Source organism: Miniopterus natalensis, chromosome 5, assembly GCF_054644295.1.
Source record: "Miniopterus natalensis isolate mMinNat1 chromosome 5, mMinNat1.hap1, whole genome shotgun sequence".
NCBI lineage: Eukaryota > Metazoa > Chordata > Mammalia > Chiroptera > Miniopteridae > Miniopterus > Miniopterus natalensis.
Genome location: NC_142085.1, coordinates 12,566,083 through 12,587,799, shown reverse-complemented (window position 1 = coordinate 12,587,799; position 21,717 = coordinate 12,566,083). Strand labels below are relative to the sequence as shown.

At 57.0% G+C, this 21,717-nt stretch overlaps 2 protein-coding genes across 2 annotated transcripts; both read left to right on the top strand.

The window, feature by feature from the left end:
* Positions 1-282: 282 nt before the first annotated feature.
* On the top strand, positions 283-6,302 carry KCNK16 (potassium two pore domain channel subfamily K member 16). The gene is made up of 5 exons (XM_016223695.2): positions 283-495; positions 3,392-3,506; positions 4,614-4,780; positions 5,607-5,772; positions 6,079-6,302. The coding sequence occupies exons 1-5, from the start codon at positions 283-285 to the stop codon at positions 6,300-6,302; spliced, it is 885 nt and encodes a 294-aa protein (XP_016079181.2).
* Positions 6,303-8,141: 1,839 nt separating this feature from the next.
* On the top strand, positions 8,142-21,057 carry KCNK17 (potassium two pore domain channel subfamily K member 17). Its single transcript, XM_016223694.2, has 5 exons — positions 8,142-8,378; positions 11,114-11,228; positions 15,321-15,481; positions 15,897-16,071; positions 20,750-21,057. The coding sequence occupies exons 1-5, from the start codon at positions 8,142-8,144 to the stop codon at positions 21,055-21,057; spliced, it is 996 nt and encodes a 331-aa protein (XP_016079180.2).
* Positions 21,058-21,717: the final 660 nt, after the last annotated feature.

The window sequence follows — 21,717 nt, the reverse complement described above, 5'->3', positions numbered from 1 at the left end:
GACACGATGACCTCAGGATTACCCAGCAGATCTATTTGAGGGGTCCCTGCCACTTGCTGCTCTCCATGGAAAAAAGAGGCCAGTGGGGGTGGCAGGCCTGTTTGCACTCACTGCACTTAGTGCATCCAAGCTGAGCCGCACTGTTCAAACAGAATCCGGGCCTGCAGACACCTGTGCCGAGGAGGGCGAGGCTGGCGGGAGGCTGGCTGCAGGTCCCCCAGGCACTTCCCAGCTCTCCTCCCGAAGCCGGCCCTGCGGCCCGGGCAGAGTGGGGGCCACGCCATGCCCCGTCCTGGGCTCCGCAGCTGCTGGGGGAGCCGGGTGCTGCCCCTGCTGCTGGCCTACGTCTGCTACCTGCTGCTCGGAGCCACCGTCTTCCAGCTGCTGGAGAAGCAGGCAGAGGCTCAGTCCAGGGACCAGTTTCAGTTTGAGAAGCTGCGCTTCCTGGAGAACTACACCTGCCTGGACCAGCGGGCCCTGGAGCAGTTTGTGCAGGTGAAGGGGAGATGCTGCTGGGGGGGGGAGGGTGTAGAATGGGGGTTCTCGTGGCCGGTCCAGGTCCACAACCCAGGGGCCGAAGCCTTGTTTGGAAGCAGAGGGGGCGGGAACAGAGCCAGGGGTGACCTAGATCCAGGTCTAAAACTGGATCACTGTGACATGGGGCAACTCACTTGACCTCTCTGGTCCCAAATTTCCTCACCTAGAAGGTGAGAGTAATCATATCTGTGCTGCAGACTTTCAACAGCAAACTGACCACACTTTCTAAGTTGCCCCCTGTTGTATACCCATGATTGGAGTATTGGCATTACCCACGCTGTGCAAATCCCTTCTCCCCCACTCTGCACTTCCCAGCCCCAGCCCAGGGCCACGTTCCTTCTGCCCTCTCCCAGCTAATGTCCCTGTGCTGACCACACTCGGGGCGGTGGCAGCTGCAGCTTCGGGTGGGAGACACAGATAAAGGTCAGGAGCCGCCATGCTGGCCCTCCCCGGCCAGGAGCCACCTGGAGCTGGGCTTGGCGAGTAGTGGCCAGGGCGACTGAGCTCCACCAGCACCGTGCCCCTGGGAGGCTCTCTGATGGCAGAGCAGGTCACCCCTGCCTGGGCCCCTTCTGCTTCCCACACAAACTCCCAAAACGCTCCCTGCAAGAGACAAGGCAAAGCACGGTGCTGCTGGGGAAGGTAAGTGCGCTCGAGACTAGGGCCGGAGTGAATGACAGCATCCACCACAGAGACACAAGCACAGTGATCATTGATATTTGCCGAGCATTTACAATGTGCCTTAAACAGTGGGGAACAGGGTCACCATGATGGGCCCAAGGTTTTATATGTGTTTTCTCATAATCACCTACATTATCACTATCTCCAGTTTGTAGGTGGGAACTGAGGCACAGAGAGGTGGTGTATGTTGGCCGAGGTTGCACAGTTAGTGGTAGAGATAGAATTCGCACCCAGGTCAGCTGCTCTTCACCACACAAATTAGCACAAGTGCCTGGGCAGGATACAGCCGAGAGCAGCAGTTCTCAAAGTGTGGGCCCCAGACCTGGAGTTCATTAGAAACACCAGTGATTGGGCCTGCCTTAGACCCACTGAGTCAGGAACTCTGGAGGCGGGGCCGGCAGGCGACAGACAAGCCCTCCAGGTGACGCCGATGCCCACTTGAGATGGACAACAGCTGACCTAGAGAGTGGGTGGGCTGTGAGAGACCTGCCCAGGCCCCTTCCTCCAGGAAATGAGGCCTCCAGCCTGAGGCTTCACATCCTTGCTCCTCAGCAGCACAGGGCTGGGCCACAGCACCCACATCAGGACTAGAAAGGATTTGGGAGCCTCTATAGACTCCAGGAGGTGGAGAGGGGGTTGGGGGATGGGGGTAAGAGAGGGGCCCTGGAGGCCCTGGAACCTCCTGCTCCCTCAGCCCTGGGTTAGAGGCAAAACCCAGGAGCCAGAGGTTGTGGGAAGTGTTGGTGGCTCTGCAAACAGAGCAGGGAGGCCACAGCCTTGACTACAGCCCTGAGGGAGCCAGGACATCCCTCAAGTCCTCAGCCTCCTGAGGAGGGGCCTCACTTGCCAGGGGATGTTTAGCTGAGAAGCAGAATTCTGAGATGAGACTCCAGAACGCACATTAATGCTCAGATCACAAGGGAAAAAGCTGTAAACACCCTATGTGCAGTATTAAGGGCCAACTCCGTCAGGAAATGAAGCTGTGCCCAGGTTCACAGGACTAAGTGTCTGCCTTTCTCCACCATGGATTCTTAGAGAGGGACAGAAGGTCTGCATTGGCGCCCCACTGGGCACCCTCGCAGACATCAAGGCCCCTCCTCCGGGGGATGGAGAACGTCAGAGTGGGGAGAGCTGGGGTCCAGGGCAAGTGCTGCTCCCAAGAGGGAGGGTCTCCAGGGAGAGGGTATGTTCCAAAATGTTCCATCCTGGCATGTCAGGGTGTGTGGGAAAGAGAGGGAAGCCAAAGTTCACATGTGAAGAGGTCAGTTCTGTCAAAGTGAGAAGCAGCAGACAGCCTGTGTCAGGATGCCCCACCCTGGCCAGAGCTCACTCACCCAGCCAGTGGGGACATGGTTCCCACAGGAACGAAGCCAGAGCTGTCCCCTCCTCCATTGCCTCCCACTTGCCTTTGGGGCTCTACCAAGTGGCCAGGCTGTGCCATTGCCCTGGCACAATTCACAGCTACAAGGGAGGGGGTCTGGGAGCAGATGGGGGAGGGAGCCCTGCCCATATCCAAGAGGGCTGGGCCCAGGGGCGGAAGGGTTTAGGTCTGAGCCTTCAGGTTCTGTAAACACACACTCAACACCCACATACACACAAAGCATCACACACTTAACACACACACACACACACACACACACAGACCTTTGCCCTGGCCTCTGATGGAATTTCTCTTGTAGGCCTGGGCTAACACTCACTAGGGGGCAGCAAAGAGCAAGACTACCAGCTCACCTGGCCGCACAGGGAACCATCAGCCCCATGGGAGGGCAACCCCATGCCTTCCTGACGGACCCCATACGCTGTGTTCCCAAGCAAACCCTTCCAGGAACATGCAACCTGAAATCTTCCCATCATCCTAACAACTCATTTGCATCTCACCCTGTTGGTCACCGGCAGCGTCTCCCACCTGGTCCGTTCCTTAAGCATCTTCTGCCTCCTTAGGCCCATTCCCCTCCCCCAGCCCATGCTCACAGCCCACACTGCAGTCAGTCCTGGACAAGAGAACGGACTTTGGAATGACCCTGGGCAAGTAGCCACTCTGAGCCTTAGTTTCCTTTTCCATGAAATGGAAATGAGACTAAGAATCTCATTAAATGAGGTGACACAAAAGCACCCTGCTGAGAACTTGAGCTCCAGCTGGTGCCGTCAGCTCCCTCCTCCTGCCACTCCACAGGTCATCTTGGAAGCCTGGGTGAAGGGCGTGAACCCCAAAGGCAACTCCACCAACCCCAGCAACTGGGACTTCGGCAGCAGTTTCTTCTTTGCAGGCACAGTGGTCACCACCATAGGTAAAAGATCGGGTGAAGAGGGCTTCCCCTGTCGAGGTTTGGGTTCCCCAAAAGCAGATGCTGAGACAAAGATGTAGTTCATCTAGGAGATGATTCCAGGAAGCACTAGCAGAGAAGTGGGAAAGTGAAACAGGGAGAAAAGGCAGTGAAGTTTGCATCAGTGAACGGGCTACTGGGCAGGGCAGCTGGGCTCACCCCCTCTGGGGATCCTCTGAGCGGCTAGGGAGAGCCCATTCTCAGAACAGTCCCTGCGAGGGGCAAGAAAGCAGGGATATTTGTCTCCCCAGTCCTGCCCTGGCTGGTTGAGAGCGAATCCTGGATGAATTAACTCTCCAGCATTTTGGACCCGACCACAGATTAAGTGAACTCCAGCGGCCAGAAAAGTCTCTCAGGTACAGAGAGATGCAGGGACTTGGGGAGGGAAGTCATCTGTGTGCACAAGAACTGTCCACAAAGCTGCAGGTGCTATCCCAGGTGTTCCAAGGGGACAGGACACTGAGAGTGTCCAATATACCCCTCAGCCATAAAACCCACTCTGCCTCCTGCAAGGAAATCCCAGACCCCCACTAACCCCATCCATTCAATTAAGGCCAATTAAGTCTCCCCCAACCATTCAATTAAGGCCAGTTAAGTCCAACACCTTCTTTGAGCTCTGATGACATGGGAGACAGAGGAAGGAGTGGGGGTAGGGAGGATACATAGAAACTTGGATCAGACCCAGACTCAGCCCTCAAGGAGCTTCCAATCCAAGGAAGAGGGACAATATAAACACACCAGAAACAACAGTGCAAGGCAAAGTAGGTAATTAGGTAGGAATGACACAAAGCACTATGGGAAATCACACCTAGTAGGGAGGAGGAAGGTGGCAGTCAGGAGGGCTTCCTAGAGGCAGTGCCATTTAAGATGGGCCTTGAGAGACAAGCAGGAGTCTTATAAACAGGGAACATCCTAGCAGAGAATGAGAAAAGTGTTCATGAGATCAGGGGAGCTTCCCCTCCTCCCCCCTAGAGGTGGTAGAAGACCACCAGCCTCTGCTGGAGCCTGTGGGGGGGCAGTTCTGAACTCCCCCCCGCCCCCCGCCATTTACCCACTTCTCCTCCCCTGCAGGATATGGGAACCTGGCACCCAGCACCGAGGCGGGCCAGGTCTTCTGTGTCTTCTACGCTCTGGTGGGCATCCCACTCAATGTGATTTTCCTCAACCACCTGGGCACAGGGCTGCATGGCCACCTGACCACACCTGAGAGGTGGGAGGACCAGCCCCGACGCTCCCAGGTAGAGCCCCTCCCTCCCTCAGCCCCGCTGTGACAGAATCTGTTGCAGGTTGATCCTTTGGAAGCAGACACTGAGACAGTGTGGCAAGCAGGTGCTAGGTAGGCACCGGTGGAAGGAAAGGATTGGGCAGAGGGAGAGGCTGAATGCAATGTGGGCTGGGCAAAGACTTGGCCAGCCCCTCACGAAGCTCTGCAGCATGTGCAGGCCGTCAGAGTTGTCCCCGCAGCGGGCTGAAACAACCAGGGCCTTATACCCCTGCTTGTATTAGGCACGGGGTAGCCCCCCTGGGAAGGTGTGCCCTCAGGCCAGGCAGTTCCTGTAGCTGCCATACATCCTGAAGGAACCGACAGCTGGATGCCACCTGCTGACAGCTGGTCAACAAGGCACACCTCCATGGTCATCACAGAACTCCAATAAACTCCAGGCCACCCAGCATAGCGCCAGTGCCCACCCCACTGGCCAGCCCTTTGCAAAGCCAGGCACACTGGGAGGACAGGGGTGTAGAGGAGTCTGGGATGCTTCAGTGACAGTCCTCTGTCCTAGATCTGAGTCCATGGGGCACTGTACAAGCGGATTCCCCAGCCCAAAGGAATCTCCAAATTCCAACTTGACCCACTAATGCAGTGCCTCTGACTGAATCTTTCCTGACCTGGGCAAGATCCCACACACACAGATCCAGGCCCACCCCAAAGGAATGCAGGGCAGAGAAGGGACCTGGCCTTGACCCAGCCCCACTCCCAAATTTTCCTCAGACTCCCCTTGCCCCCCTGTACAGTTCTGGGGTCTTCCAAGTGGACTCAGAGATGGACTCCCTCCCTCTCTCCAGCTGCTGCAGATCCTGGGCCTGGCCCTGTTCCTGATGCTGGGGACACTGGTCATTCTCGTCTTTCCAACCATGGTCTTCAGCCATGTGGAGGGCTGGAGCTTCAGTGAGGGTTTCTACTTTGCCTTCATCACTCTCAGCACCATCGGCTTTGGGGACTATGTTGTTGGTGAGAATGAGGCCTCACATATCTCAGGGTCAGGGACACCGGGATCGGGGGGGTGGGGAGATGTCAGCAGGGGTAACTACTGAGGATCAGATAGCCCCTGGTTCTTTGGAGGAGATGAATGATTTCTGAGGCTGCTGTGGATTCTCACAACAGCCTCAGAAGCTACTGGTCTGGGACCCACCACCCTTTCCCCAGACACCTCCATTGCTGATTCTTGTTATGGGGAGGCTGGCAGGGCCCCTGTGGCACCTGGGGAGGCTGTGGCCTCAGTCCCCTGGAATTTATCACATCTCCCTTCCCTGCCAGGCACGGACCCCAGCAAGCATTACATCTCGGTGTACCGGAGCCTGGCGGCCATCTGGATCATCCTGGGCCTGGCATGGCTGGCGCTGGTCCTCCCATTAGGTCCCCTGCTTCTGCACAGGTGCTCCCAGCTCTGGCTGCTCAGCAGGGGCCTCGGCCTCAAGGAAGGGGGAGTCGCTGAGACCAATGGGCTCTCCAGACCTCAGAAGATCCCTATCTCTGCATGAGGCCCCCCAGTGGCCCCAGGAGCCCCTCTCAGCTTCCCTAGCCCAGCCCATATGCTCTCTGGATTTCTCTCCCCACCTCCTCTCCCAATCCACTCATTTCCCAGCCAGGGCTGGTATCAGGAGCTCACTGGAGAGAGAAATGAGGCAGGAGTATCCAAGAAAGCACCAGAAAGGAAATGTCGAGTCGAGACAGGATCAACAACAGATGTGTGTGAAGCCAGATGCGTGTCATTGTTCCACAGCCCCTGCCCTTTTCCCCTCAAAGGTGACCAGACATGGATCACTGTGGCCAAATCCCCATGCCCTCCTCGCAGCCCCTCCCAGGAGACCTCATACAGGAGCGCAAACAAAGGGTGCCTTTACTTTCGCCTCACTGATCCATGCACAGTGTTCACTGGCCTGGCCCCACTATGTGTCAAGCACTGTGTCAGGCTCTGGGGTACAACAAAGAAAGCTCCTGCCCACCATGTGCATTTAGTTGAATGGCAGGACTAGCCAAGTAGAGAGGCAACCCCAACCCAGTGCCCAAAATGCTGTGACAAGGGCAGACCAGGGAGCCCATGGGAACCGCCGGCAGGGAGGTCAAGAAGAGCAGCAGGGACTTTGGAGCATCTTGGTGCAGAGAGGATCCCTGCGCTCAGGGAGCTGCACCGACGGGAACTCGGCAGTTCCCCTTGCCAAGAGCGCTAGAGCTGTCCATGAACAAGACCCAGGGGTCCTGGTTGTCCCACCCACTGTCCTGGACATGGTCTCCCCTGGCTCACCCCCCACAGGGCACCCCTTGATCCCACCATCCACTCTGGGCTCCTGTCTTCTTAAGAGCCTTTCCAAACATGTTTTCCTGGGAAAACGGAGCCAGCAGATCCCAGGAGACTTCCAGGAAATGAGCTCCATGGAGGCACAGCCTCCCCTCGGGAACAAGCTCTGCTGTCCTGGCCTTTCTCCTGCCAGATGGCGACACCTCTGGCAGGAAGGAAAGGAGAGATTTAGACCAGCCTATCCCAAGGCACAGCCTCACCAAGGACTGCAAACTTAACCCCTACTTCAACCCCAGCAGCAAGGCAGGCCCGTAAGTGGCCAGGGACCTCTGGACGGGCCTGAGGCGAGGCTGTGATGCAGAGGAGGCTCCAGGCGGGACACCCAGGGCAGGATCTACAGCAGCGAGACCCAGGTTACATCCTAGGGTGTCCTGATTTGAAGCTGGGGACCCCTGGGGACTCCCTCCCTACCCAGGACCCTTCTCCATTCTGGGAAGAGGAGGGAGTTAGGGGGCCTCTTCAGAAGTAGGGAATGGACAAGCCTACCGGTCCAGGCTCTTCCACCTCCCAACCTCATGGACAAGTCATCAGCTGGGGTCCTCATCTTTGGGTACACAAAGATGATGTGATGGTGTGAGAGATCCAGGAAGGACTTCACAGGCAGCAAGTCCTTGGAGATGGTCCCGGGGCCCAAGGGATTAGGCAGGGGCCCTAAGAAAATAAACTTGGCTTCTGCTTTCTCTTCCCTGAGTGTGGTCTCCAGGAGTCCCTCCCACTGTCTGTTACAGAACAGCCGAGGGCTCTGGGCCCTTCCTTCTCAAGAGCCTGCATCACCCAGCAGCCCTTCCCTTCTCCCTGAGCCGGGCCTGGGGGTGGGCACTCCATACACACTCGAGGCGGGGCCACAGCTGGGCCCTCTTTTGTCCCTGGGATTGGATCCTGGCCCAGGGTGGGGCACGGCTGTCCAGCACGCCTCCTCTGCTGAGAAAACTGAGCACAAGCAGCTGTTGGCCAGTGCAGGGGCCAGCAGAGCGGGTGGCCCTTCCCTCCCGCCTCGGCCCGGCCGCCCCGTCTGTCCACCATGTGCAGACCGCGAGCCCGCGCGGCGTCGGGGGGCAGGGCCCAGCGCTGCGCGGTGCCAGGCACGGTGCTCCTGCTGCTCGCCTACTTGGCTTACCTGGGCCTGGGCACCGGCGTGTTCTGGATGCTGGAGAGCCCCGCGGCGCGGGACTCCAAGGCGAGATTCCAGCGCGACAAGTGGGCGCTGCTGCGCAACTTCACGTGTCTGGACGGCCCGGCGCTGGACTCGATGATCCGGGTCAGGGAGCAGCGGGGCCGGCGGGGCGCGGCGGGGAGGGCCCGGCAGGGGCGCGCGGGGTGGCGGGCAGAGGGCGACGGGCACCGCCTGGCTCCGGGCAGGGAAACGCCGGGACGCTTCTCCAAAAGGGTGGCGGGGATGGACGCGGGGACGACCGGGGCCTCTAGTGGGGGGGGGGGGGTTCGCGGCCAGGGCAAGTCCCTCTGCTCCCGGGAGGGGAGCGCGCAGGGCGGCGCCGTGAGTCCTTTGGGGGCTGGAGGGCGTGCCCCGCCCCGTGGGGAGAGATTCGTGCTGCACACACCGGATTCGGGGCTGAGGACCGCAGGGGGCGCGCTTCCCGGGGTCAGGAGCTGCCAGGGCCGCTGCGAGGAGCCAGAACTGGGGCAGGGCGCGGCCGGCCTGGGAGGTGGGGCACCCGGTCCAACTAGGACCCACGGCGCTGTGTTGGGTCGGACCGCGGGGGAAGGACTGAAGGGCACGCCTGGCACCTTCCGCAGAGAGAGCCCGGGAGCAAACCTGAGAAATAGGGGCGGGGGCGGCAGGGGGCGCTGGGCGGCGTCTAAGGATGCGTTTGACAGTCAGGCTCCGGGAGGGGAGGGGGAGGGGAGGGGAGGGGAGAGGGGAGGGGAGGGGAGGGGAGGGGAGGGGAGGGGAGGGGAGGGGAGGGGAGGGGAGGGGGAGGGGGTATCTCGGGGCGCTCTTGTCCAGGTTGTTGGTGGAATGGGGCCCAGGCACTCGTGCCAGGGTTCCAAGTACGCAGACTTGGGTTTGACAGAAGGAGGGACGGATGCAGGGGTGCTCTTTAGCTGACCCCGAGTTTGGAGACAGGGACTGGACACGCCTCCCCAGCTCTGGAGACTTAGGTGGGTGTGAGGTCGCAGGGTTCCTGAGGACAGAGACTGCTTAGAGGTCCGGGACCCAGTGGGGCCTACAGAGAGGAAGCAAAGAAGGGGTGTGAGGCCAGGCGTGAAGGATGGACAGAGGTCTTCTCTACATCAGGGTAGGGGGCGCTGACTGAGAGTTGCTGGGATTTGACCGATGCATTAACATCCCAAGCCCTGGCTTGGTCCTGGGACCCAGACAGTGGCACACCTAGCCCAAAATCCCCTCTGGGAAGGCAGGGCCTGCATCTTGGGCACTGGGGTTCAGATAGAGTCCTGAGCCCTTGGATTGGGCCTCAGCAGGGCCTGGAGCTCCAGGGCAAAGACCATCTATCTGAGGGTCTAATGTAGCACCTCCACTTCCCGCCTTTAAACTTCTCTAAGCACAGCCCTCTGCCTGGTCCTGGAGGCTGTGACACTCCCCTTGCAGAAGAGGTGAGCATCCTTGGGCCCGGGGAAGGTGACAGTGATGGGGCGATAATAAGACTAAACGTTTCTGTGTAGCATTCACTGTGTGCCTGGCACTGTCCCCAGTGTATCACCTGGGTTCATCCTCACCTGCCTCCCAGGCAGGTACCATTGTTATCACCCCCATTTTAGAGATGGACAAGCAGAGGCTCGTGGAGGTTAATATAAGTACATGGCTACAGAGCCAGGAAGCTGGGACGGTGCTCCACGAGAGCTGCCTCCGTGTGCATCTGTGGGTGTGGGTGTTCCCGAGCTTCCCAGCAGGGCTCCCCTCTCTGCACATGTCCCCCTCCAACCCTCTCCTGCTCCACCCCATTCACACCTTCACTCACCCTCCTCTGGCTTCATCCCCAGGCACAAGGATATGGTGTCTCCAACTGAGATCTCCCCCTGAGCAGGCATGTACATGCAGCTTCCCAGAAGCCCTGAAGTTCCTCCAAGGTCAAGAGCAGGCGCTCCTCCCGCCACCCCCCCTCCTCTTCTGGCCTCACATCCACGCAGCTTACAGTCGTCTTAAATGCTTCCCTTACTACCCACACCAAATAGTGCCAGAGGCCTGGGCCTCTGAATATCTCTTCTCTGTTCCTCCTGGACCACTCTGTGCCGGGATGCAGGCCAAGCCTGCTCCATCGCTAAATGTCTTTCCTCTGGGAACAATCCTATCTGACCCTCAAGGAAAGCCCAACTAAAACATCCCCCCTCCATTAAGCCTCTGCCCCTCCCCCATCAGAATGAACACCGTTCCTCTCCGAATTCCTCCAGCTTTATGTTCATAGCAATAATGATGACAGCCACCACTGGCATGTACCCTGTCCAGGGACTGTTCCAAGTCTTTACACCTAGCACCTCATTTAACCCTCACAGGAACTCTATGAAGTAGGTGCTGTTAGTGTTCCCATTTTGCAGATAGGGAAACTGAGGCACAGAGAAGCTGAGTGTCTAGCCCAGGATCCTGCAGCTGCACCGCCTTAATGCTGCACAGACTGGACCATATTAGAGTTGTTTGTTTCCATCCCACTGAGGACTAAGGTCACGGCTCTTTCATCTTCGTGTCTCTAGAACACCACATGTCGTGCCTGGCCAGTGCTTGTTGCAAGACTGGGAGTGAGCGGAGAAGAAAATGAATGGTGTTCTTCCAGCCAGTGAGATATCCTGGCCTGACCTGGGCTCTGGAGGAAAGAGAAGGGAGGGAGCTGTCCCCATGATGGTCCCTGCCCCTGGGGAGCCCCTGTTGGAGGGGAAGAGCCTCCTGGCCCTGGACAGTCTGGACTCAGAGTGGTTGTGAGGATTGCCCATGAGTTTGTGGGTGTGCCTGTGTGTGTGTATTTGGGGGCAGGCGCCTAATCATACCACAGAGCCTGGTGGTCACTGTAGCCTCTCCCCCAGGGCATCATCCAAGCCTACCAAAGTGGGGACATCATCCTCGGCAACACCACCAGCATGGGGCGCTGGGAGATCATGGGCTCCTTCTTCTTTTCCGTGTCCACCATCACCACCATTGGTAAGAGCGGGTGGGGCGGGCAGGGGAGGGTGGCCTCCCTCTGAGGGACAGGGGACCGGTGCCTTCAGGACTCCGAGAGTAGATGGTCCCTGCACTGTGAGCACCACCTGGGAGCAGAGTCTCGGGCTCATAGCAGATCCACTGTGTCAGGTTCTGCATTTCCCAGGGTCCCCAGAGTCTGTGTGCAAGGCTGAGAAGCACCGCTCTGGGAGGATTCTGCCTCGCACAAGCTCTTGGGAAGCAGAGGGTCTCCCCGGGACAGGAATAAAGATGCTCTGGGCCAGATCTGCCCAACACTGAGCCTAGGGGTAGTTGATGGTGGGGCAAGGGTGGTGGTTGGGAGGTGAGAAAGAGGGGATGGGAAATCTAAAAACAGCCTTTGGGGAGAAGTGGCCATTCCTGGAAGCCACTGCTCAGCTCAGGAGGGCACCCCTTCAACCCATCACTGTCCTCTCCAAGCCCCCTCCCTCCCTCATGTACAGGACACCTGGGCCAGACCTCTGCTCCCCTCACCCCCGCAGTTTCTCTAGCCCTGCCCTCAGGAGAGCAGAGGTGGAACTTGTCCCAGGAGGGTGCCTGGGAATTGCTGTGAGGGGAAGGTAAAGAGCAGCCTAGATCCCCCAGCTCTAGACCCAGGGAGCAAGTCAAGCGGCCCCATCCCCCTGCCCGGGTGCCAAGCCCAGCCCTGCATGACAATGGACTCGCCACCAGGTGGCAGGCTGACACCGCCAGTGGCCCAGGCTACCTGCTCCGGCTCTGGCCAGCTAAGAGGAAAGCAGCATCCCAGCCTCTGTCCTTCCAGAGAGGAGCCAGACCTGCGTACCGAGAGGACTCCCCATCTAGTTTAAATAGGCCAGTTCTTGGAAGGACTACCAAGAAGGGCTACGCGGGAGCTAACAATTCCAAAAATGCCATCCATCAGCAGGCGGTGGGATGTTGAGGCACGGCCACACGTGTAGGGGTCTTAAGTCTCTGAACCCCACACCTCCTACACCTTCTGCATTTGGCCCCCTGAATTCAGAATTTCACAGCCTGTCTCTTCGCAGCCCTCCAGTGCTTAGCCTGGCCTATGTCCCTGTCCCTTCCTCTCCGCTCAGTTCTGCAAGTGAACCAGCTCTGACGGGAAGGAGGGCAGAGGAGGGGGGAGGCTGCCCCACCCCACATATACGGTCTACTTTAACATTTGGGATTTTGTCCATACAGTCCAACCTCCAAAGACAAGGCTTTTATTTTCAAGTCACAGAGGAGGAGACTGGGCACAGAGAAGCACACTTCCCCAAGGTCACATCGCTAGTAAGCAGCAGATTGGGAATTTGAAACCCAACACTGCTCTTTCCAGTACCTTGGGACCAGCACCCAGTAAGAACTGTACTTTCCAAGCCCGAGAATGAAACAGGGTCTGACATGCATACGGCACTTCATGACAAGCCTGAGCCCTGAAATCGTTCATCATCTGTAAAGTCCATCCCAGCTTGCTCATTTGTCCACTCATCTATCCATCCATCCATTTAACAAAAAGACTGAGTACGCGATGTGGGCCAGATAGTTCTAGGTGCTGGGGATACAATGGTGAACAAGACTGGCAAGTCCCTGCCCTGGGGGGCGAGGGGGGGCTGACAATATTCAGGTTATAAGAGGTGCTTAGAGAAAAATAAAGTCAGGTAAGGGAGTTCGATAGTAATAGGGGGCTGGGCTACTATAGATGGGGTGCCCATTGACGTCCTCACTGATACGGTAACATTGAAGCAGAAACATAAACAAAATAAGGAAACAATCCATGCAGATAACTGGGGAAAGAAATATTCGGCCAGCATGGCCCTAAGGTAGAGTGTGGCTGGTATGTTTGGGGAACAGTAAGGAGGACCGGATGGCTGGAGAAATTGGAACTGAGGACTGACTTTGGAGAAGGTACAGGGGAGCCCAACCACAGAAGACCTTGCAGGGCCCTTGCAAAGTGTCTTAGGGCTGGACTAGCAAAGTGAAAGAGGTGACAGGTGGGAGATATGCTGAAGTGAGAGGTGGCTTAGACGGGCCTGTGGCCACCGAGCATTTAACAGGCAGATGAGAGCTTCATTGATATCCACCATTTCTGTGACCTGAGGGCTGAGGATGGGAGGAGAAAAACCCATTTCATTTCAGCCTTGGAAAGCCAAAGGCATTCATGGAGCTCCTCCCAGATCTGGAATCTAAGGGCTGCCATCCCACAGGTTAGGGTGAAAAGACCCCCAGGGACAGAGGATGGGACCTGGGGGGACCCAGAGCTGGAGGGGGAGCAGTTGGTGAGGAGGGAAGCAGACAGGTTTCCTGAGAGATTTACCTCTTGCTGGATGCCAGCAGTAGAGACTTCCCCCCTTCAGAGGAGGAAGCTGTAAAGGCCGAGAGGGGAGATGGACAGGGCTCTAGAGGAAGCCTCTGATGGCCTCAGGCCAGAGCTGATTCAGTGGAGTTCAATCATTCATCTATTCATTCATGCAACAAACACTTAGTTAGCACCCTCTGTATACCAGATGCTCGAGGGCTGCCATTCCCATCTGCAGGACACCCCCACTGCTTCCATTCGTTCCCACACCACACTGTGAGGTGGCTGTCAACATCCCCATTTTATGGACAAGGAAACAGAGGCTCAGAAAGGTCAAGCCACTTGCTCAAGGTCCTACCGCCTACAAGGGGCAGAGCTGGGATTCAAACCCAGGAAGTGCCTCTGACCAAAACCCATGCTCTAAACTAGTCCGTGCTTTGACCTCTCTTGAGACCATGCTCTCTGAGACCCTTAAGTAAGGCAGGTGAGTGTGAGCCACCGGTTTCAATACAACGCAAATGTGTGTGGAGTCGGGCACTTTAAGCAGTGATATGGGGCAGGGCGTAAGGCATGTGTTCACCTCTTTACACATTCATTCCTGTATTTTCAAATCATTCATTCATTCTTGTACTCATGCAACACACATATGGTGAGCTCCTATTGAACGTCAGTCCTGTGTCAACTGTTGAGAATATAAAGATGATTTAAGACCCAGGCCCTGCTCCGAAGGGGCTCAGGTCCCTCAGGAGCAGCAGACACAGAAAAGAATCATTCTCATATAGTGAGTGGGTTATCCTCAAAGCCCGGCACAGTGCTGGGGAGCTGCACCTCCACCAGACCATTTACAGCAGGGAGCCAGTGATGGGCTGGGCGAGACTCTGGCCTTCCCCAACAGACACGAAGAATAATACAGGATGATGACCTGGGGGGTGATATAATCAGGTTTGCATTTCAGAAAGATGAGGCAGTGGTGACCAAGAATAGGGGAGAGAGGCGGGGGGAATGGAAGAGGCTGAGAGAATCCTTTTAGGAACACTTCATTCCCCCCAGTCTCCCCCTTCCCTTGTCTTTGTGACAGAGCCCCCCAACTCCCCCAGGTCACCTGATGGTCCATCCTCTGCTCCTCACTCCCCAGGGGTTTGGGAAGGGGTCCAGGTGTGGTTAGTAAGGGCCCTCTGGAAATCAAGACAGAATCAGATGTGCAAGAGATGTTGGGGGGTTGGGGGAGCCTTTGAGGGATGGAGTAAGAACAGGAGAGATGGCAGGAGCCTCAGGCTGCAAAGCAGGTCTGATACCTGTGACAGGAGAGAGGTAAAGAAAGGGCCCTAAGGGGGTGAGCTGCAGACTGCAGCGGGGCTCGAGAAAGGCCAGGCTAGACTAAGCAAGGTGACCAGTTAGAGGAGCCCTGCATGGGGCAGGAGCGCCGGCTTTGGTGCCCAGAGCCACCTGGGGACAGCAGCTTGAATGGTGCAGTAGATCCCAGAGGAGCAGGGGCTGGAGACTCCAAAGCCTCCCCTGCCGCCCCCCATTCCTCTGCCCACCAGAGAGGGAGGAAGTGAAGACTCTCACACTTGGCGGGTTTGGGCTCACGCACGCTGCTGAGCCGCCTAGAGCTTCAGTTTTCCAATCTGAAAAACACGGTGTCTGACCCCATCTGGAAGGAGGGAGTGTTTGCCCCTGCACGGTGCCTGCAGAGGACAGGAAGGCCTCGGTGAACACCAGCTGCCACGTGTGAAGTGGGTTAGGAATGGGGACCCCCAGAGATGGAACTGTGTGCCCCTCTCTCCCCTCAGGCTACGGCAACCTGAGTCCCCGCACGATGGCCGCCCGCCTCTTCTGCATCTTCTTTGCTCTGGTGGGGATCCCCCTCAACCTCGTGATGCTCAACCACCTGGGGCACCTCATGCAGCGGGGTGTGCACCGCTGTGCCCGCAGGCTGGGGGGAACCTGGCAGGTGAGGGGCCAAGGGGGGGTCACTCGTAGAACGAGGGGGGGTGCTGGCAACTGTGGCCACTGATGCCGAGGGCAGTCACTACCCCCAGTGAGAGTCACTGGTGGGAATAGAAGCCCCAGGGTGGGGGGTCCATGGCGTGAGCAGGACTACTCCTGGGAATTAGGGTTACTGGTGGGGATGTGGAGGGATCGGGGGTCGGTGGGGGAGCATCAGTGGGAGACACACAGTGGGACCTGGTAGACAGGAAGGACACAGGCACCAAGGCCCTGGCTGGGAGCCGGAGAACGCAGCCAGGTGGAGAGGCCCCAAGGGCAGCCCCCTCCGACTGCCTGCAGCGCAGGACCCCCAGGCCGTCTGCTCCCAGCCTCTGCACCCGACGGGCCAAATGGGGGCTGAGTGCCTTGTGCACCCGCAGGACCCAGCCAAGGCCCGCTGGCTGGCGGGCTCCGGCGCCCTCCTCTCGGGCCTCCTGGTCTTCCTGCTGCTGCCCCCGCTGCTCTTCTCCCACATGGAGGGCTGGAGCTACGTGGAGGGCTTCTACTTCGCCTTCATCACGCTCAGCACCGTGGGCTTCGGCGACTACGTGATTGGTGAGAGCCCCCAGCGGAGGCAAGCGGGGAGGGTGGCCCTCCACTCGTCTGCCCCTTGGCGAGTTCGCTGGGTACCTGCTGCCTGCCAGGCCCGGTGGGGCTTGAGGCCCCAAATCCAGAGGACAGGGTCCTTGGCATGTTAAACCTACCTTTGTTATGTGACAAGGCTAAGGTCACCCAGCCAAAGAGTTTGAACCAGTGCCTTTGGCTGTGAGGAGCACTCCCCGCCATCCTGACAAGCACTGGGAGGGCCTCGCGTGTCCACAGGCTCAACTCTCATTCCTGGAGCGCACTAGATAGAGGGGTCCCTGACCCCTTCCCTGGACTGTATTTGTCCCAGGGTCTCTCCTCCCCACCACATCCTACCCCCTGAGACACCAAGCTTCCCACTGACCCTGGCCTGGGACCCACAAGGGTCTGGCTGGAGAGTCTAAGAGACTCAGGAAACCCCAACCTCCCCTGATCCCACTGGAAAACAATTGGCAGCCGCACTTTGAGTGCCAACAAGAATGGGCTGTGTGGCCTCACCGGCCCAAGATGGGGTTTAATGCATGATTTAACCCAATGGGGCAAGACTAGGGCCCCAGAAAGCTTTGCATAATAAAGCTGAGGACGACGCCCAGCAGGTGGCAGTAGAGGACACCAGCTCACCCTCAGCGTCCCCCTCAGCTCCCACACCTGAAGGTTCACGGCTTGAGCAGTAGCCAGTGGCACCAGCACCACACTGGGCTCAAGAGGCTCTGTTCACCCATTCAGATCCCTGGCCCTAAGGGGGGGGGGGGGGCTGCCCTTCTTCACTCCTTTGGAGACAGAGCCCAGCCTGGAATATTGAAATGAGGTTTTACCAAAGTAACAGAGCTAGTTCATTGGGCAACCTGGGGCCATGAGAGTCACCCCATTTAATTTATTTATTTATTGATTTTTTAATTGATTTTTTTAGAGAGGGGGGAGAGGGGAGAGGGAGAGAGAAATATCGATCAGCTGCCTCCCATAGGCCCTTTAACCCGGGATCCGACCTGAAACCTGGGTATATCCTTTGATGGGGAATCGAACCCTCCACCTTTTGGTGTACAACATGACTCTTCAACCAACTGAGCCACACTGACCAGGGCGTGTCACCCCATTTTACTAAGGAGGAAGCTGAAGCTCAGAGAGGCCAAGCCATTTGCCTGAGATTGCACAGCTAGTGAGATATCAATTCTGATCTGTTTGATTCCAAAACTCAAACTCTTTCCAGATCACCTCACAACCCCTCTCTGGGCCTCAGTGCTCCTGTCTGTAAAATGGGGGGACTGGGCTAGGTGGTGGCTAAGACCCTTCCCCCCAATGCCTTGTAGCCTATGTGCAAAGTTGCCTTCCCTGACCCTCTCCTCTCCAGGAAGAAGGGTCTGGTGTCAGGGGCCTTAGGCTACCCCTCCCTGATTCCTCCATCCCAGGAGGACGGCTGTCGCTCTGGAAGGAAATCCTTGGGAAGGTTTCTTCCAGCTGGGCCATGTTCCCCTCCTGCCCTCAGGGCAGAGAGAGGTGTCTGAGGAGAGCTGAGGCCAGCAGCCCCAAGGGCTACCTCTGCCCCTCACAAATCCCAGAGTGCTTCTTGGATCTGCCCTCTCCTCTCTGTTCCCACTGCAGTTCCTCTGCTCCAGGCAGGGCCGTTGCATGGCTGGCTGTGCAGGTTGAGCCATGCACGACCCTGAGGTGTTGCATCACACAGAACATGATGACGGTGGTGCCATGGATTTGTGCAATCTCTATTGTGTCCTTCCTTGGCTCTTATGATCTCTAAAAATGATAAGTGCTATCATGTCACCTGCCCAGCTCCTCTGAAAACCTTCAGTTTTCCCCAGTCTTAGGATGGAGTACAGAATCCATGACTAGGCCTGCAGGCACCGCTATGTGACTGGGTCCTGCCTCCCTCCCTATGTGAGCCCTCTCCCTCCCATGCTGCACCTGGGCCTCCCTGAGAACTCTTTTGACCAGCCCAGCAGCAGCAGCCTCAGTCCAGGGTTGTGCTCTGCCAGGTCCTGCAGCGCACAGACACACACACACACACACACACACACACACACACGGCTCAGAGGATGAACTCAGGATTTGTCCCAAGGATAGTCCTAAACCCAGAAGGCTTCATTCTCTGAGAGAGTCCAGTGCAAGGAGATGGCAGAAAAGTGAGAATGGGACCCCCAACGAGGGCCTCTTGATGCCACTGATCACCAAGGCTCCCAGAGTTTGGTCTTGGTGGGAGGAGCTAATGGGGTTGAGGGCACTCTCCATGAGGATGTCCTGAGGCCCCACAGCCCCCTGAGGCAGGGCAGGGGAGGAGGGGGCGGCCCTCTCTAGATGTGGGCACCCTGGAAATGGGAGGGAGGGGCAGTGACATCTGCACAGCGGCCTCTACAGGGGTGAGAAGGGCTGTCAGGGTCTCTGCTACCCTCTGAGCCACCCGGTGGGGCGTGGCCGGGCAGGGGTATGGGGCACCGACCTCCCAGAGCCCCCCTCCACCCTGACGCAGAGGGGCAGCAGGCAGAGCCGCCCCCTCCACCACCTCTCCAGAGATTCCTCCTCACTCTGGTTCCTTCTGTGACCACTTCAGTGCCTTGTGGAAAGTGACCGCACTGAGAGCCCTTGACTGCCCATCTACCAGGGGAGACTGAGGCCCTGAGAGGGAAAAGATGTTGATTAAGGTCACAGAGCAGGTAAGCCTAGGGCAGGTCTAGGATAGACTCCCAGGTCTGGGCTCCTCATGCGCATGTGTTCCAGAATCTTCCACAGCTGGGAGAGGACAAGCCCTCTCTCCCTCTGTCCCGTGTCTCTCAGCCTTCCTTATCTTCCAGGGACAGGGTCAAACCCCTGTCTTGGATGGGCATGCTGAGGCCCACCGCCTGGACTGTGGGTGTCCATTGTCCCTGCGTCAGCAGCCACAGGGGCGTTGTCTTCACAGTCAGCTGCCCCATTTTTCCCGAAGGCTGTGGCAAGAGCAGTCCCCAGGTCCCAGCTGCCTGCTCCTCTCTGGACTCATGGCCCCCACAATTGCATTTGCAACTCAGTTGAGCGCCTTGCCAGCTGCCAGGTCTCCTGCCACTTATGATTTCAGCTAAAAAAATGAAATAAATGTGGAGAGGAACACCTCCTCCCGTCCGTTGCCAGGAGCAAGCTGAGCTGGCGGGTGGCAGGGGCGGAGAGCTGGCTCACTGCTGATCTCATTTGGGACGGCCAGCGGAATCGTGGCCCCATAATCCAATCACCCTAATCCAATCCCGCTCCGCCAGGCAGCGAGGTCGGTCCTGGACCGTAGGCTCTTCCCCAAGCTGGGGCCCAGGCGAGGGGCCTGGCCGCGGGGGGAAAGGACAGAGAGGTTGTCTTGGGCCAGCAGGACAGGATGGGAGGTGGACAGGGGGCTAAGATGTCAAGGAAGTAGGAAGACAGATCTTCCTTTGAATGATCCAAGTCTAATAAGGGAGTCTAATGAGGGAGGAAAGACGGTCCCCAGGAAACAGACAGAGGGGAGAACTAAGATACGGAGCAGGCCCTCGACATGACTTAACTAAAGCCTCACAGCAGCCTCCATTCACCCCTCCCTCTGCTGTTACTTATCCAGTCCTGACTGTGCTGGGGACACCAGTGTGGGGACCCAATGGTGAGTGAAACCATCACCCAACTACAGTGAACAATACACCACACTCTTCCAGGCACCATTCTCAGTACTTTAGGTGCATGAACCCATATAATAGTCACAACAGTTTTAGAAGGTGGACACCTCATTGCCTCCGCTTTATAGATGAGGAATCTGAGTCCCAGAGGCAAAGAGTAACTGAGAGATTTTAGCACAGGAGCCCCATCTAGTCTCTGGGGCCTGACATCTGGACTGATATCTGAAGGGTGAAGGGAAGACAACCAAGGCAAGAGGAATTCGAACCTAGGGGACAGCAAGTGCAAAGGCCCTGGGGCAGGAAAGATGACAGATGGAGGAATAGGAAGAAGACCAGCACTTCTGTGGTACACAGAGCTTTTTCACTCAAAGGGGAGAAGTGTGCAAATGGGGCCTGGAGAAGTACATAGAGGCCTTGGGATAAAAATTTAGGACTTCATCCTAAAGCCAGGATGGGGGAGATTATTTTCCCCATTTCCCAGGTGAGGGGCAGTCAGACAGATAAAGGTCACAAAGCCAGTAAGAACTGAAGCGGGGTACAAACTCCAGCGGTTCCATCTGGTCTTCCTAAAGGTCCTGGCAAGTTGCCTCCCTTCAGATATGAGACAACCACACACAGAGAGAGGCAAACAACAGATCAGGCATCAGAATCTCTTGGGGAGCTTGTGCAAATACAGACTGCTTGGTCCACCTGGGGTTTCTGAATCAGTAGGTCTGGAGTGGGGCCCAATCATTTGCGTTTCTAGCAAACTCTCAGGTGGTGCCAATGCTGCTAGTCCAGGGACCTCGCTTTGAGAACCACTGGAATGGAACACAGAGTACCTTAGACAGAGAGGAAATATAGCTTCCAAACCCAAGGTGGCAATCCAGGGAGGCTTCTTACAGAAGTGACCACAAGGACAGCAATCTCGGACCAGTGAAGACTCCCCATATTCAGCTCATACGTGTCAATCCATGTCTGGCCATTTCTGTTTGGGGAACATGGCCCTCACTTTCCCAAGACTCCATCCTCTGACCTTGCTTCTCCCCTAGGGATGGACCCCTCTCGGAGTTACCCGCTGTGGTACAAGAACACAGTGTCCCTGTGGATCCTCTTTGGGATGGCGTGGCTGGCCCTGATCATCAAACTGATCCTCTCCCTGATGGAGACCCCAGGGAGATCGCACTGCTGCTACCGCCACAGCTCCAAGGGGGATCTCAAGCCCCGAAGCTGGAGGCAGGGCCCAGATGGAGAGGCAGAGCCCCGCTCCCCACAGCCAGGCTTTCCGGAGGGGCCTGGGGGGGCCACGCAGCATTCGGCACCCTCCGCTCAGGTCTCCTGCTGTGGAAAGGACAGCTAGTTATACTGGCATATTCCCTACACCTTCTTTCTCAGCAGTAAGACCCCTCATTTTAATCTTGGCACATGACCACCCAGACTAAAGACTACATTTTTTTTTTTATGTCTTTCTCTTGAGACAAGGTGCAGTTTTTGATTAAATTCTGCCCAATAGGATACATAAAAAAGTATCCTGTGTGACTTATGAATGTGACTGTCAACTGGGGGTGGAGCAGCGTGTGCTCTTCTTCCCCACTTCCTTTTATTTTTTAATCTTCACTCAAGGATGTTTTTATTGATTTTAAAGAGAGAGTGAGGGAGCGAGACAGAGAGAAACATCAATGTGAGAGGAAAACATCAATCGGTTGCCTCCTGCATGTGCCTTAACGGTGTATCAAACCTGAAGCCTAGGTATGTGCCCTGACCGGGAATTGAACCCACCACCTTTTTGGTGTATGGGACGAAGCTCCAACCAACTGAGCCACCCGGCCAAGGCCCCACTTCGTTTTTTCAGCTGGCTGCAATGCTGATATAGTGGCTGGAGCTCTGGCAGCCATGTTGCACCATGAGGTAAAGGCCATGTTTGATATTGGTGGCACAATAAAATAGGAAGAGCCTGGATTCCTGATGCTTACAGACACACCATAACAAACCAGGACTAACTATCGCCAGACTTCATTTA